The sequence below is a fragment of the Zeus faber genome (assembly GCF_960531495.2).
Source record: "Zeus faber genome assembly, chromosome: 10".
Taxonomy (NCBI): Eukaryota; Metazoa; Chordata; class Actinopteri; order Zeiformes; family Zeidae; genus Zeus; species Zeus faber.
Window position 1 is genome coordinate 3,649,757 of NC_137199.1, and position 12,332 is coordinate 3,662,088.

The 12,332-nt window shown below is 40.9% G+C and overlaps 1 protein-coding gene across 1 annotated transcript in view; it reads left to right on the plus strand.

The window, feature by feature from the left end:
• The window catches only part of LOC307235559 (mitogen-activated protein kinase kinase kinase kinase 4), a 79,685-nt gene that overhangs the window by 7,189 nt on the left and 60,164 nt on the right, over positions 1-12,332 (plus strand). The window contains exon 3 of the mRNA XM_080007686.1: positions 6,225-6,281. Within this exon, the coding sequence (XP_079863812.1) occupies positions 6,225-6,281 (57 nt within the window). The remainder of the gene's footprint in view (positions 1-6,224; positions 6,282-12,332) is intronic.

Here is a 12,332-nt window from a genome sequence, read left to right on the forward strand (position 1 = left end):
TTACATAGTGTTCCTTTAAGATATGTGGTTTGAGCTGATAACAGCTTGGTGTGTGTGTGTGTGTGTGTGTGTGTGTGTGTGTGTGTGTGTGTGTGTGTGTGTGTGTGTGTGTGTGTGTGTGTGTGTGTGTGTGTGTGTGTGTGTGTGTGTGTGTGTGTGTGTGTGTGTTCTCCTGAGGCAGCTTTGGGGGAATCCCCAGCTTCCCGAGCTACATTACCACCAGCTCATAGTGTATTCTATGTCGGAAAACACACGCCAACACTTTGTCTTCCCAGGACATCTCTGAGATGGAAGAAGCCCCACAAACTGTGCCTTCGTGAGAAATTCCCACACACAAATTTGTGCATGATTTATAGAATTCTGACTCTGAAAGTTGAATCAAAAGCTTCGTGTCTGCCCTATGGTACGTTTAATGTTTAGTAGTTAAAATTATGAAATTTTATCGATGTGCTCAAATTACCACCCATGCGCAGAACAGCGCTCGGACAGTGGTGACTTTTTAAAAGTATTTTACACGGATCCTGTTTCCTCATTCTCTAAAAGAGGAAGTCATCAAATCACAACCAGGGTTACTTCAAGCGGATGTCTTGTCCAATCCAACAAGCTTTGCTTAGTCTTGCATCACATGACCGAACCTTTTCTTGCAATACCTTATCAGATAGATAAGATCATTTGCAAATCTCAAAAGATGAACACGTCTAATAATTGGATACATAATACCATTACAATCCAGTTATATAATGCATAATACCAATATAAATACAGAAATGCTTTCAAGTGCCTTTTCAAACCCCTTTCCGCTGGCCCGGTAAATTTGACTTACTACTAATTGTTAGTGGAATCTGATTTGCTCATAACAGAAATCTACTTTGAAACCAAACAGAATGTGCACCAGCTCTGAGCACCCTTAAAAACCCTTAAAGCAGCCCCCAGCATGCAACTATGTGGCGTAAGGACATTTCCAGAGTTAAATTATGTGGCAGTGTAAATGTATTGCTGAAAGGGCCAGCAATAACCAACGACGGCTCCAACTTGTCTAATTCTGTGATCTGAACCCATCCTTGTTCGTCAGTGTGTGTGCGTGTATATTTATTTGTCAACTACAAATCTTTTATTTGAATCTCATCGACTATCTATAAAATCCTCTATGTGTTCACACCTGACATGACATGTTTCTGACATACTGGACGAGGCAGGATTGTTTACAATTTTGCAAAGACGCTTTTCCTTGAGGGTTTACATTTTCATTTGCACCTCCAAAAAAATCCATATGCATTCGGGTCCCAACATATAATATGCATACGCTCCAATTTAAATTTTCAGACGGAACATTGCCGGCCCATCTTGGTAGTGGTTTTATTGGAGTTACTCTTTTTCCATTTTTATTGATTAAGCTACAAAACCATCTATACTTGTACACACTCTAGAGGCCCTGAAGTGATGAAGTGGTTTTGTGGCAGAACACATTTAAGTAGAGATTGCATGTGATTGTAGTGGAACAGAACAAATAGGCTATTTCTGTAGAAACTTTACATGGAAGCACAGCAATAAAGAGGCATGTGTGTACAGGGACACACAAACTCAAGACAGACACACAGACACGTCGACAAAACTGGGCCATTTGTCCCTCCATGCGAGGAGGGGTTATTTCTTATGTAGTTCAGTCAAGCACAAAGTACACATATGTAGCAGGCAGTCTGTTCTCGAGAGGGAGAGATAGAGAAACACCAGAAAAATGAAGCAACGACACACTGCAAAAGATCATCACTGTGGGTAGATCGAGAGAGGGATGCTTTGACACATACACACATATGCGCGCACGCCTTATGGGATATTGGGGCATATTTGGCATCATTTGCACCCGGAGAGATATCATTTTGACATTGACTGATTGCATCACTCTGGACAGCTGTAAACTTAGAAATTGATAAGACAGTAAAACATGAACTAGCTCAAAGGAAGTGAGGAGTGAAACAGGCAATGCTACTTTTCATTTGAAAAAAAAAGTATAAACAGTACAATGCATGGCATGACAGAACATGTGCGTGAGGTAGACGAAGGCACTGTATATCGATGTGTTGATATCATGATATGGGGCTAGATATCATCTGGGAGTTTGTTTATCATAATATTGTGAAGTAGTTCAATGTCTTCTGTTCTATCTATCTATCTATCTATCTATCTGTCTGTCTGTCTGTCTGTCCGTCCATCTATCTATCTATCTATCTATCTATCTATCTATCTGTCTGTCTGTCTGTCTGTCCGTCCGTCCGTCCATCTATCTATCTATCTATCTATCTATCTATCTATCTATCTATCTATCTATCTATCTATCTATCTATCTATCTATCTATCTATCTATCTATCTATCTATCTGTCTATCTATCTATCTATCTATCTATCTGTCTATCTGTCTGTCTGTCTGTCTGTCTGTCTGTCTGTCTGTCTGTCTGTCTGTCTGTCTGTCTGTCTGTCTATCTATCTATCTATCTATCTATGTATCTGTCTGTCTGTCTATCTATCTATCTATCTATCTATGTATCTGTCTGTCTGTCTGTCTATCTATCTATCTATCTATCTACTGTCGATCGGCGAGACATGATTTTGTTGGGGGCGTGTAATCGTTGGGGTTGGCACCCCGCATAAACGTAATGTAACGTGGCAAATGCACTGTCCCCATTCCAGATGTGCAGGATTTACTATTTTCAAATAAAGTATTTACGCAAAAACATCCAGTTTTTACTAAATTAAGTCCCATAGCAACGGAAGGAAATGGGGAGACGTGCGTCCTGACGCACAGGTTTTCTCGGAACGGTTCGGAGTGAGGACTTGGACAGTCCCTTAACTCAGTTGTGATTAAAATTTTTGTTTCATACATTTCGGAAACAAATAAAAATAAATAGATCTAAAATAAAAAGACAGCCACGAGAACCTGTGCGCACCGCTGACCGGAGGAGAAACAAACAACAAAAAAACCTCTGCTCCAATTCTCTGAGTTAGGTTTAGGCTTTTTATTTTCCATACATGTAAGAAACTAAGGAATCAAAATCTTTCTATGAGATTATATTGTATGTGCGCAGAGCGGAGTGCAGACCACGGGGCCCCGATGGGGCGTCTCCTTCGAGCGCTCAGCGCTCCCCTGTGCTGCCCTGTTTGTCCAGAGCGGCAAAATGCCTAGAACCCGAGCTGGGGGTCCATGTGCCTTTTCTTTTTCTTTTTTTTGAGCACCGGCCCCTCAAAGTTTCTGTACGGGACTGTAGAGGGGGAAGTGAGATCCGGAGTTGTTTCTCAACAGCGCTGAGTGGAGAGAGCGGGAGCCTCCGCCCCCTCCCTCCCCCTCCGCTCCAGTTTCAGAACATGGTAAACTGCACTTACACTGTTTCAATTCTCAGATTTTTCCTGGTGGATAAAAAAAAAATATATATATATCTGTCATCGATGTCAATTGCGATCGATGGAGTCGATCGCCGATAGGCGATTTAATCGAAAATCGGCCCAAGCCTTGAGGACATTGATATTTGGCCAAGAACGAGACAAATAATCATGGGAAGAGCTTGCATCCGGGCCTGCATTTGATCTAAACAGTTCAGAAGGGAAACCACAAAACCATCGCACTGCTTCTTGGCCTAGCACGTCCAAATTCACTTTTGAAACCTTCGCTAGTACAGCTCTCGGACACCTTTTTAGACTTGAAACTGAAGTAGAGAGACAGACTTTGAGAGTTTTGTTTCCCCACCGGTTATTATAAATGTCTCCATTGTTGTGTATAATTAGGATACAGTATGTATGAATATGTGATGGTAACCTTTTCACAGGCACAATATTTGTAGTGTCCCCATTTCAGCGGTGTGTGTGTGCATGTGTGAGTGTGCGTGAGTTTTTGATTAAAAGAGTAGGTCAGACAGAGAGAGAGAGAGAGAGATATAGTGACCGGACATTCATGGGGTGTGTGTGAGTGTGTGTGTGTGTGTGCATATCTATTCCTGATTCATTGCACTCCAGTGGCGAAAGGTTTTCTCCAATTAATTAATGATGGCACATAGAGGGGCTTATGCCTGTTTGTGTGTGTGTATATACAGCATGTGTGTGTATGTGTGTGTGTGTGTGTGTGTGTGTGTCTGTGTGTGTGTGTGCGGGTGTGAAAGAGGGTGAGAAAGTAATAACTCTGAGAGCAGAACATCAGACCATCATATTTCTACCTACCCACTGCAACGTGGGGCAAATACACAGATGTGCAGGGGAACAAGACAGCAGAGAGGGAGAGAGCTCACTGAGTCAAGTATCCCACAATTCTTTGCAGTTATCAGAAAAGGTGACCTCTGCACAAGGACGGAATCAAGCACTTACGTGACACAAATCCTCAAGTCGTTCCGTACGAAGTGGACTTGATCCAGACGGTGATTAGTGATTTTGTAGGCAGATTTATCTCTCTGGCAATGAGACTTCCCGTCTTCTTGGTGTCCGCTCAGGAACTTTGCCTGTTGGCTACGTTGCTGTTTTGTCAAACAGTTGCATGGGTTGGGGCGCTCCTTTGTAACTGACTCGATGCTGCAGCTACAAAATTAACTTTAAATTTAGCTATTCATGATCTTTTTCAAGGTTTTGTTTATATTTGTAATTGAAAGTCTCAAGCAAAGTTCCTATTGATCGGATAGGTTCACCAGTTATCGACCCAGACCTTATTACAATGTTGGTTCCCATCATTCGTAACTGTTAACAGAACAACCTCGCTGCTTCATCGGCATTGAACCATTCAGAAATTCACAAATCTGTGATTAAATTGCACATTCTCAGCAAATATTCGGGAACCACCAATATTACTTGTATTTGTTCTTACTCGAGGAACAAATGTAGAACTGCCTCGGACCAGGGGGGATTTTAGATGACAGAGTGGAAAATGATATTGCCGAACATCAACCAAATGTAATATATACATTAAAACCACTATTAGTAATTACAATTAGTAATTATTCATTATGTGGTTATTTTGTGTTTTTTTATCTGTTCTAATATCCTTAAATTTGCTCCCTTTTATGTGCAGTTGGTTAACTTTAAACACACGGGATAGAAAGGGTTCACATTTATCTCCAAGCAGATGTTACAATGGCATAATGAACTTTATGGATATATTCATGGAGATGCTGGATGCGCCTTCAGAAATCTTCAGGAGTGGTACGTTTCTCAATCTTAAAGCCTGTAAAATAAGCTGTGATGTATTTCTAAGCAATGCTCTAAAATTCAGTGATACAATTCTTACCCAATTTATATTCATCATATGATTGCATGGATAGTTGGAGGTCAATTTTTATCAATTATTATTATTACATATGAAGTCCTAAATAGTGGAGTGCAACATAAATACCTTATATTGCTTTGTTTTATTATAGAGTACATTACATGCATTTCATACACACTTCTATTCCTCCTCTCCCTGATTTCCCCTCGCAACGTGTCTTGCGCTCTCATTGGCTGTAGCTTGTTGCTGCACATCGGCAAGGGTTCATGATCTCTAGGATCACGTCTTTGAACAGTTCACTGGAGTGAGGGCCTTTTTGACTCCGATCTGGGGCTTTTGATGACGATCTCCAAAAAATGTGTGCAAGTGGTAAATCAGGTCCATAATTGTGTAGTCTAAACTCGACTTGAGTTGACTGCTTGAGTGTAGCAGGACACACACGCACACGCACACGCACACGCACACGCACACACATACACACACACACACACACACACACACACACACACACACACACACACACACACACACACACACACAGACAGTAATCTAATCTTAAAGGCTTATGTTTTCTGACTTACGACTGGCTTTGCATTTTCCCCTCTTCAACTGACTTGACTTTAGCTGCTCACTTGTTTTCAAGCCCTGTCTGTCTCTTTCTCCTTCTTTATCTATCTATCTATGTATCTATCTATGTATCTATCTATCTATCTATCTATCTATCTATCTATCTATCTATCTATGTATCTATCTATCTATCTATCTATCTATATAACTATCTATCTATCTATCTATCTGTCTGTCTCTCTCATCCTCTCTCTCCCTCTTTTGTATCAGTAGGTGTGTCTGTGTGTGCCAGGTTAGGTACGCTTATGCACGTCTTTCTTTTTGTGTGTATCTGTGCACGTGTCTGTCTCTACATGCGTGCACATGTGTGTGACCACGTATAGCACATATTGATTAACTGAGTCTTTCTATATCCCACCAGGGTCGCCATGTCAAGACAGGCCAACTGGCAGCTATCAAAGTCATGGAGGTCACAGAGGTAACCATTTAGGTTCTAACTAACCTTGAACATGTCTTCTCTGTGGTGTCATCGCTGCCTTGTTTCTTTAACACAGTGGTTCTAAATCCTTTTTCTGATATGAGAGAAAATTAATTGAGGACCCTCTCACGGATGTCCCCCAAAAAACAATTGTATCTTATTTGTTGTTTAATATGATATTTCTCACACTATGTGTTAAAAAACATTCAGGGGAAATGTATTAGAAAATACATATTAAAAATACAGAATATAAAAACAATGTATTCAATTAAATTTACAAGTAATATTGGAGTGACAAAAAGTAGAAATAGAATAGAATAGAATAGAAATATTTGATTTCTAAAAAAGTTCAAGATGGACACGAAAAGGACACAATCAACACAAAGAAATTAAAGACTTTTTTTATCTTTATTTTTTACTTTTTTTTCCTTTCATGGGCCCCCTGGCTAAGTTCCTCAGATCCCTGTGGGTCCCCGGACCCCACTTTGAGAATCAGTTTTTCAACACAGTTAAAAAAAAGTGTCACATATCATGTGAATTCAAAATCTGTTATGTATGTGAGATTTATCCCGTGAGATTTTTTTCCCATTCAGAACCCATAAAGCTTTAAGTACAGTGTTTTCCATTTTTCAGCCAAGGTCTCATTAAATGTTCATCATGCGGCCATTGTGATATAGTGGAGCCTTGTCATTTTGATCTTGCAACACTTCCATCCTTGGGCCCAGTTGGGCGTCCAACTGTTGATAGCACCTCGCGGAACACTTTACTATTGAGAAACGTATTGCGCTTCTTCCATTAATGCAGTCCAATCGGGCAAAGCAAGACTCACATGGAAAAATAGCAAACCTATCCTTCAAGAGTGGAAGCGGTTATGTGCAACAAATGGTAAATAAACCATCTTGTCATTGCTCACTCTATTTTACTGACTCCCTGGTGTTAAAAAGCACAGTCACTTTGGAGTTGTTGTTTTTTGTGCTGAAAAAGTTTTGACACTTTGACATGGCAGCGGCATCGATTGTGCAAAAGTGCAGCGTGAAGGGTGGCAGATTAAAGTATTAAGAGTCCTTCATCTGATATGAAGATCTCTTCCACAGAGCCATTCACAGCTGTTGCCAAGACTTGCGTAAGTGGTCTTTGTCTTTGCCGGACATCCAATAACAAATCCTTGTAACATATAATGTAATGTGACAATTACTCTCTGACATGAAATACGCCTGAATGTCCCAGTCTCTCCCCGCTAAGGACATTGATCATTTGCTGAATGGGCAATAGCGTGGTTCCAAGAATATTACGTGGTCTCAGTGGGAGAGAGAGGTCAGGAGAGCGGCAGTTGCCCTAGATGGACAGCTTTTACAGAAAGAAAGTAAACCGTTCAGGTGTGGAAAGATAAAAATGAAAGGTAGCGGGGTGGGGGGTGGGGGGTAGACGGCCGGCGTCCAGCGCTGCATTCAGAGGGAGGAAGATGGAGGCCATCGAATAAAATCCATCCCCGGCTCCTTCTCTGTTACTGGCTCTCCCCTGCTCTTTCTCTGCCATTTGGTCCTTTCTATCTCAGCCCCCATCTCTTTCTCTCGTTACAAACTTTCATACTCACCCCTCACTTCCCCGTTTTCTCTCTCTCTTTCCCTCTTTATCTGACTCCATCGCAGACCTCTGCGGTTTTGAAGAGAATAAAGTCTATCATTACCTCTGATGACCTCTACTGACTCCCTCCCCTTACCCCACAAAGCGTACCGGCAGCAAAGACTCAAACGATTTGAAGTTTGGGTGTAATAAAGCACCAGCCAAAGAGATAATTAAATTGCATCAAATGGCAGCCTTGCCTTTGAGTTCTGCCCGCGTCTCTGGTTTGACCCCTGGGTGGCTTTTCATTCAGTTAAGGGCCAATTTCCTGGTTATTAAAGTTTTCCGCTGAGGTTTAAAGGCGCAGTCAGTGTCGTGTTTCTGGCAAAACTGTAATATTTGAACATGCGTTTCCCACGCTCGCCTCGTATTCGTAAAACAAAATGCGATAAAGGTCTTCCCTGAACTGCGTTTGGTTGTTCATGGCCAATTAGCGAGTTTTTCTTCTTTCTTTTTTTGGGGCAAGGTTTATTCTGCTAGTGGCAGGGCAGGTCGGCAGGAACAGCATGGGGACTCCTTTCCATGTATTCCTCTTTACAGATGAAACCACTAACACTGGTGTAGTGGTGGGTGGTAGGGGTGGGGGAAAAATCCATACGGCAAAACATCGCAATATTTTGCATGGCGATATTGAATCAATACACGGACGCCAAATATCAATATTTTATTACATAAATTGCAAATAGGAATTACAGTTTTTGCTACTTGAATTATAAATGTCATAATTCATTCAATTGAATCAATAGAACCACTTGTTCCTGGTCACGGTTTGTGTTTCCAGTGGAAACATTGCGGAGCTGGAATCAGCACCAGGAAGTCCTGAAGAAAAACTAGTGACGACGACAAATTACGCGATGCGTCGGCGACGACGTTCGTCTATGTCATGCGTATGCCTATGTGACAGTTGTTATAATTTCCGCCCATATAAAGACCTGCGCACTTGGCCACGCCCTCTTTCCCAAAAGAGTACAGTGGTACCTCGGCTTACGACTGTAATTGGTTCTATAAGAACGGTCGTATGTTAAAACAGTCGTATGTCGAAGCAATTTTTCCCATATAAATTCTGAAATCATGAAGGGTGAAAATAAACAAAATACACAGCACAAACACAGTAAATATGAAAAAATTATCGATAAGCCACGACCTATGTGCCCGATGTAGGTCGCCCGCTGACTGACTGCTGACGGGCCGCCAACTGCAAATTTCCACGGTCGTATCTTGGAGCAGTCGGTCGCAAGTCGATACAAATTTTCGCGACCATCGCTACTGGTATCTTGGATTAGTCGTAAGTAGATGCAGTCGTTAGTCGAGGTACCACTGTATTTTGATTTGCTTGAGTTTTCTTCTTGGTGCTCTGTTCATTTATGTAAGGAAGCAGCCATTTCAGTTACATAGTGAGTATCATTTTCATTACCTGCGATTCCAGTTTGTTTGTTGACGTATCAATAAACATGCTCTCCCGTTTGAAAAAAAGGTTGGTTTCATTTCAATATTCACAACATGGCTGGTGAAAATGGGTGGAATAAAGGAAAATGCTGTCTTTAAACAATGGCGCTGTGGTTCCGTGTACCGACCACACTGACACATCAGCGTTTTTAAGAAGACCAAAACGGAGAAAATAGATGCCTTTTAAACTTTTTACTGCAGTCAGGTGAGAAAGAAATGAATAATAGATCGCAATGTATCGCGGTATAGTATCGCAATACTTGACGTATTGAAAAACACAAAGAATCGCCATATCACCCTATCCGGACCCGTATCATGAGATCCCTGTCAATTCCCACCCCTATTGGGTGGTGGTGGGAGGCGTTTGAGCTCGTTCTGGGGACGGATCAAACTGTTATGGGTTGGGTGGGGCCCAGATTTGTCCCAGATTTTAGGAGAGGGCCCAGATGGTTTCTGGTGTTTCAGCCTTGTGTTTGTAACCAGAGTAGTCAGTTTATTTATTTTGCTGACGGTGCTGGCCAACCCAGAAAAAAGTGCCCTTGAGCAAGGCTCCAAACTGGCACCATCAATCTCTGTGAGGTAATGGGTAAATTGACTCTAAGAGGGATGGACATTTTAAATCCAACAAATGAGGTAATCTCAGTTTCATTTTTTGCCAGAACTGGGTCGACCAATCCCATTCGTTGTTTCTATTGTCAGCTGTCAGAATGGGACAGAGCTGGTTATCATGGCTCCAGGGCTCTGTTTAGAGGCACGGGAGGCAGGGCATCCTGCCTAACATGTTCTTCAACAGGAAGGGCTTGGCAATTATCTTCCTTACTCCAACACACACACATACACACACACACACACACACACACACACACAAACACGCACAAACAAACACAAACACATGGACCCAAAGGAGGGAGGCTTTGTCTTTCAAATGAGGGCGAAAGTTGAAACTCTGCCTTGTCATTTCTCCACTCCGGTCCACAGGAGATTTAAAGGGGTCAGTCGGAGGAGGGCGGAGCATTCTGTCGTTTGAAACTATCTGGTTAACAACTGTCTTCTCTCCTCTCCTTCAATTTCTCCTCTCCTCCCCTTTTTTCCTGTGATCATGTCTTCTCCCTTCTTCTCCCTCCTCTCCTCTCCTCTCATCCTATTTCTTCTCCCCTCTGTATTCCTATCCCCTCCTCGTCCCATGTCTTCTCCTCTGCTGTCCTTCTCATCTTGGCCACTCTTTTCCCTCATATTTGCTCTCCTTTGTTTCACTCCTCCTCTTAACACTCAGTAACTACTGGGCGGCCAGTTCCTCCTGACGACACTTTCCTGATTTAGGAGAGAGCAAATTCAGTTTTTTTCTTTTTTTTTTCTTCTGTTTTTTATTTTTACAGCTGTCTCTCTTTGTTCTACTATGCTCTACTCTACCCGTGTAGTATTGTATTGTATTTTATAGTGTGAGCGTAGAATAATGAGGATCACTAACAATGTCAGGTAGGGTGAAAGGTCCATTCCAAGGTCACCCAGCAGTCTGTGTGTGTGTGTGTGTGTGTGTGTGTGTGCGTGCGTGCGTGCGTGCGTGCGTGCGTGCGTGCGCGTGTGTGCGTGTGTGTGTTTGTTTTTTGTGGGTGGCCTTCCAAACCTGTGTGTATACATGTTTTATAAATACCAGCATATAAAACAACAGAATGAATATAACACTTGATAGATAGAGGTAGACTTGATAAGTCAATAATTATTGTATATTATAATGATACTAATTATTATATTATTGTTATGCTAATAGGTGAAATATCCATAAAGGCCGATATTGCTCAGGTCCAAATTGCAATCTGCTTGTACAGCTATAATCACCCTACAAATCACCTAAAACAAGCTAATTTGTCTTGGTGTTTGCGGCAGTCTTTCCATCGAATAAATGTATGGTAATTTTAAAGTGGTAATCTGGAAGATTATTTTGTAAAACTCCTTCAGTCTTCAATCCTTTTTTTAGCTGGCACTTTTTAAGAAAACAGCTATTCATGTATTTGCATTATTTATGTGATACATATATACTAAATACTAAAATTAAATTCCTTTTTATCAATCCAATTCATATAGAATATATGTTTGATTTATATTAATATTTTACCACAAAATGTAATCAGAGGAGACATTTAGTGATACACGATTTGTTGCTTAACAATATAGCTGACAAAGAAACCAAAATGTATGTCACAGAGCTCCATTATGAGGACCAGCCAAAATAAAATGTATTGTTGTAATGTAATTCAATGTGTTTGTCTATGTTTTATACAAATAGTTTAAACCCTAGGCCCACTCAAAAAGAAAGTATTCTCCCAAAATAAAAACACAAATTAAATATGTTATTACTTGAGTAGTATTTCAGTAAACAAATTATAAGTACTTGAGTCATTTTCCACATTTTTCTTCTACATATTCTCAAGTAAATTATCTCTGCATAAGCAGTACTCTTACTCTACCTCTCGTACTCTTTTTATATCGTTTTTGAGTAGATTTAGAAAGTTATTTAATTGAGCACATTTAATACAGTGTAATGGATTTTTTTACTTACTGTAGTTACATTTGATCAGACTTCTTGCCATGTTTTGAAACATGCTTTTGTCTTTAATTTGGTAACATCTGTCCTTGCTCACTGCTGTGGATGATGGTTTTGTCTCTCCTTTTAATTAATCTAGTAAATGTATTATGAAACAATAATGAAAACTCAAAAGACACTAAATAATTGCCCTGTGGAGCACACATGTAGCATGTGGCTTCATCTGCTGAGCAATTATGTGAAGCCAGGCCGCACAGTCAGCCCAGAGGCCTAACTGATGAACAATGAACTGAACAATTATTTTGACACAACAATTGAATTCCATGTCTTCTTTTGTGATTTGAAAATGAAGCCCTGTGTGTACTCCCTCTGTTACACCTGACACCTCCACAGATTCTTAATACCACCCAAAATAGAAAAGATTTTGTGGGAAATGATTC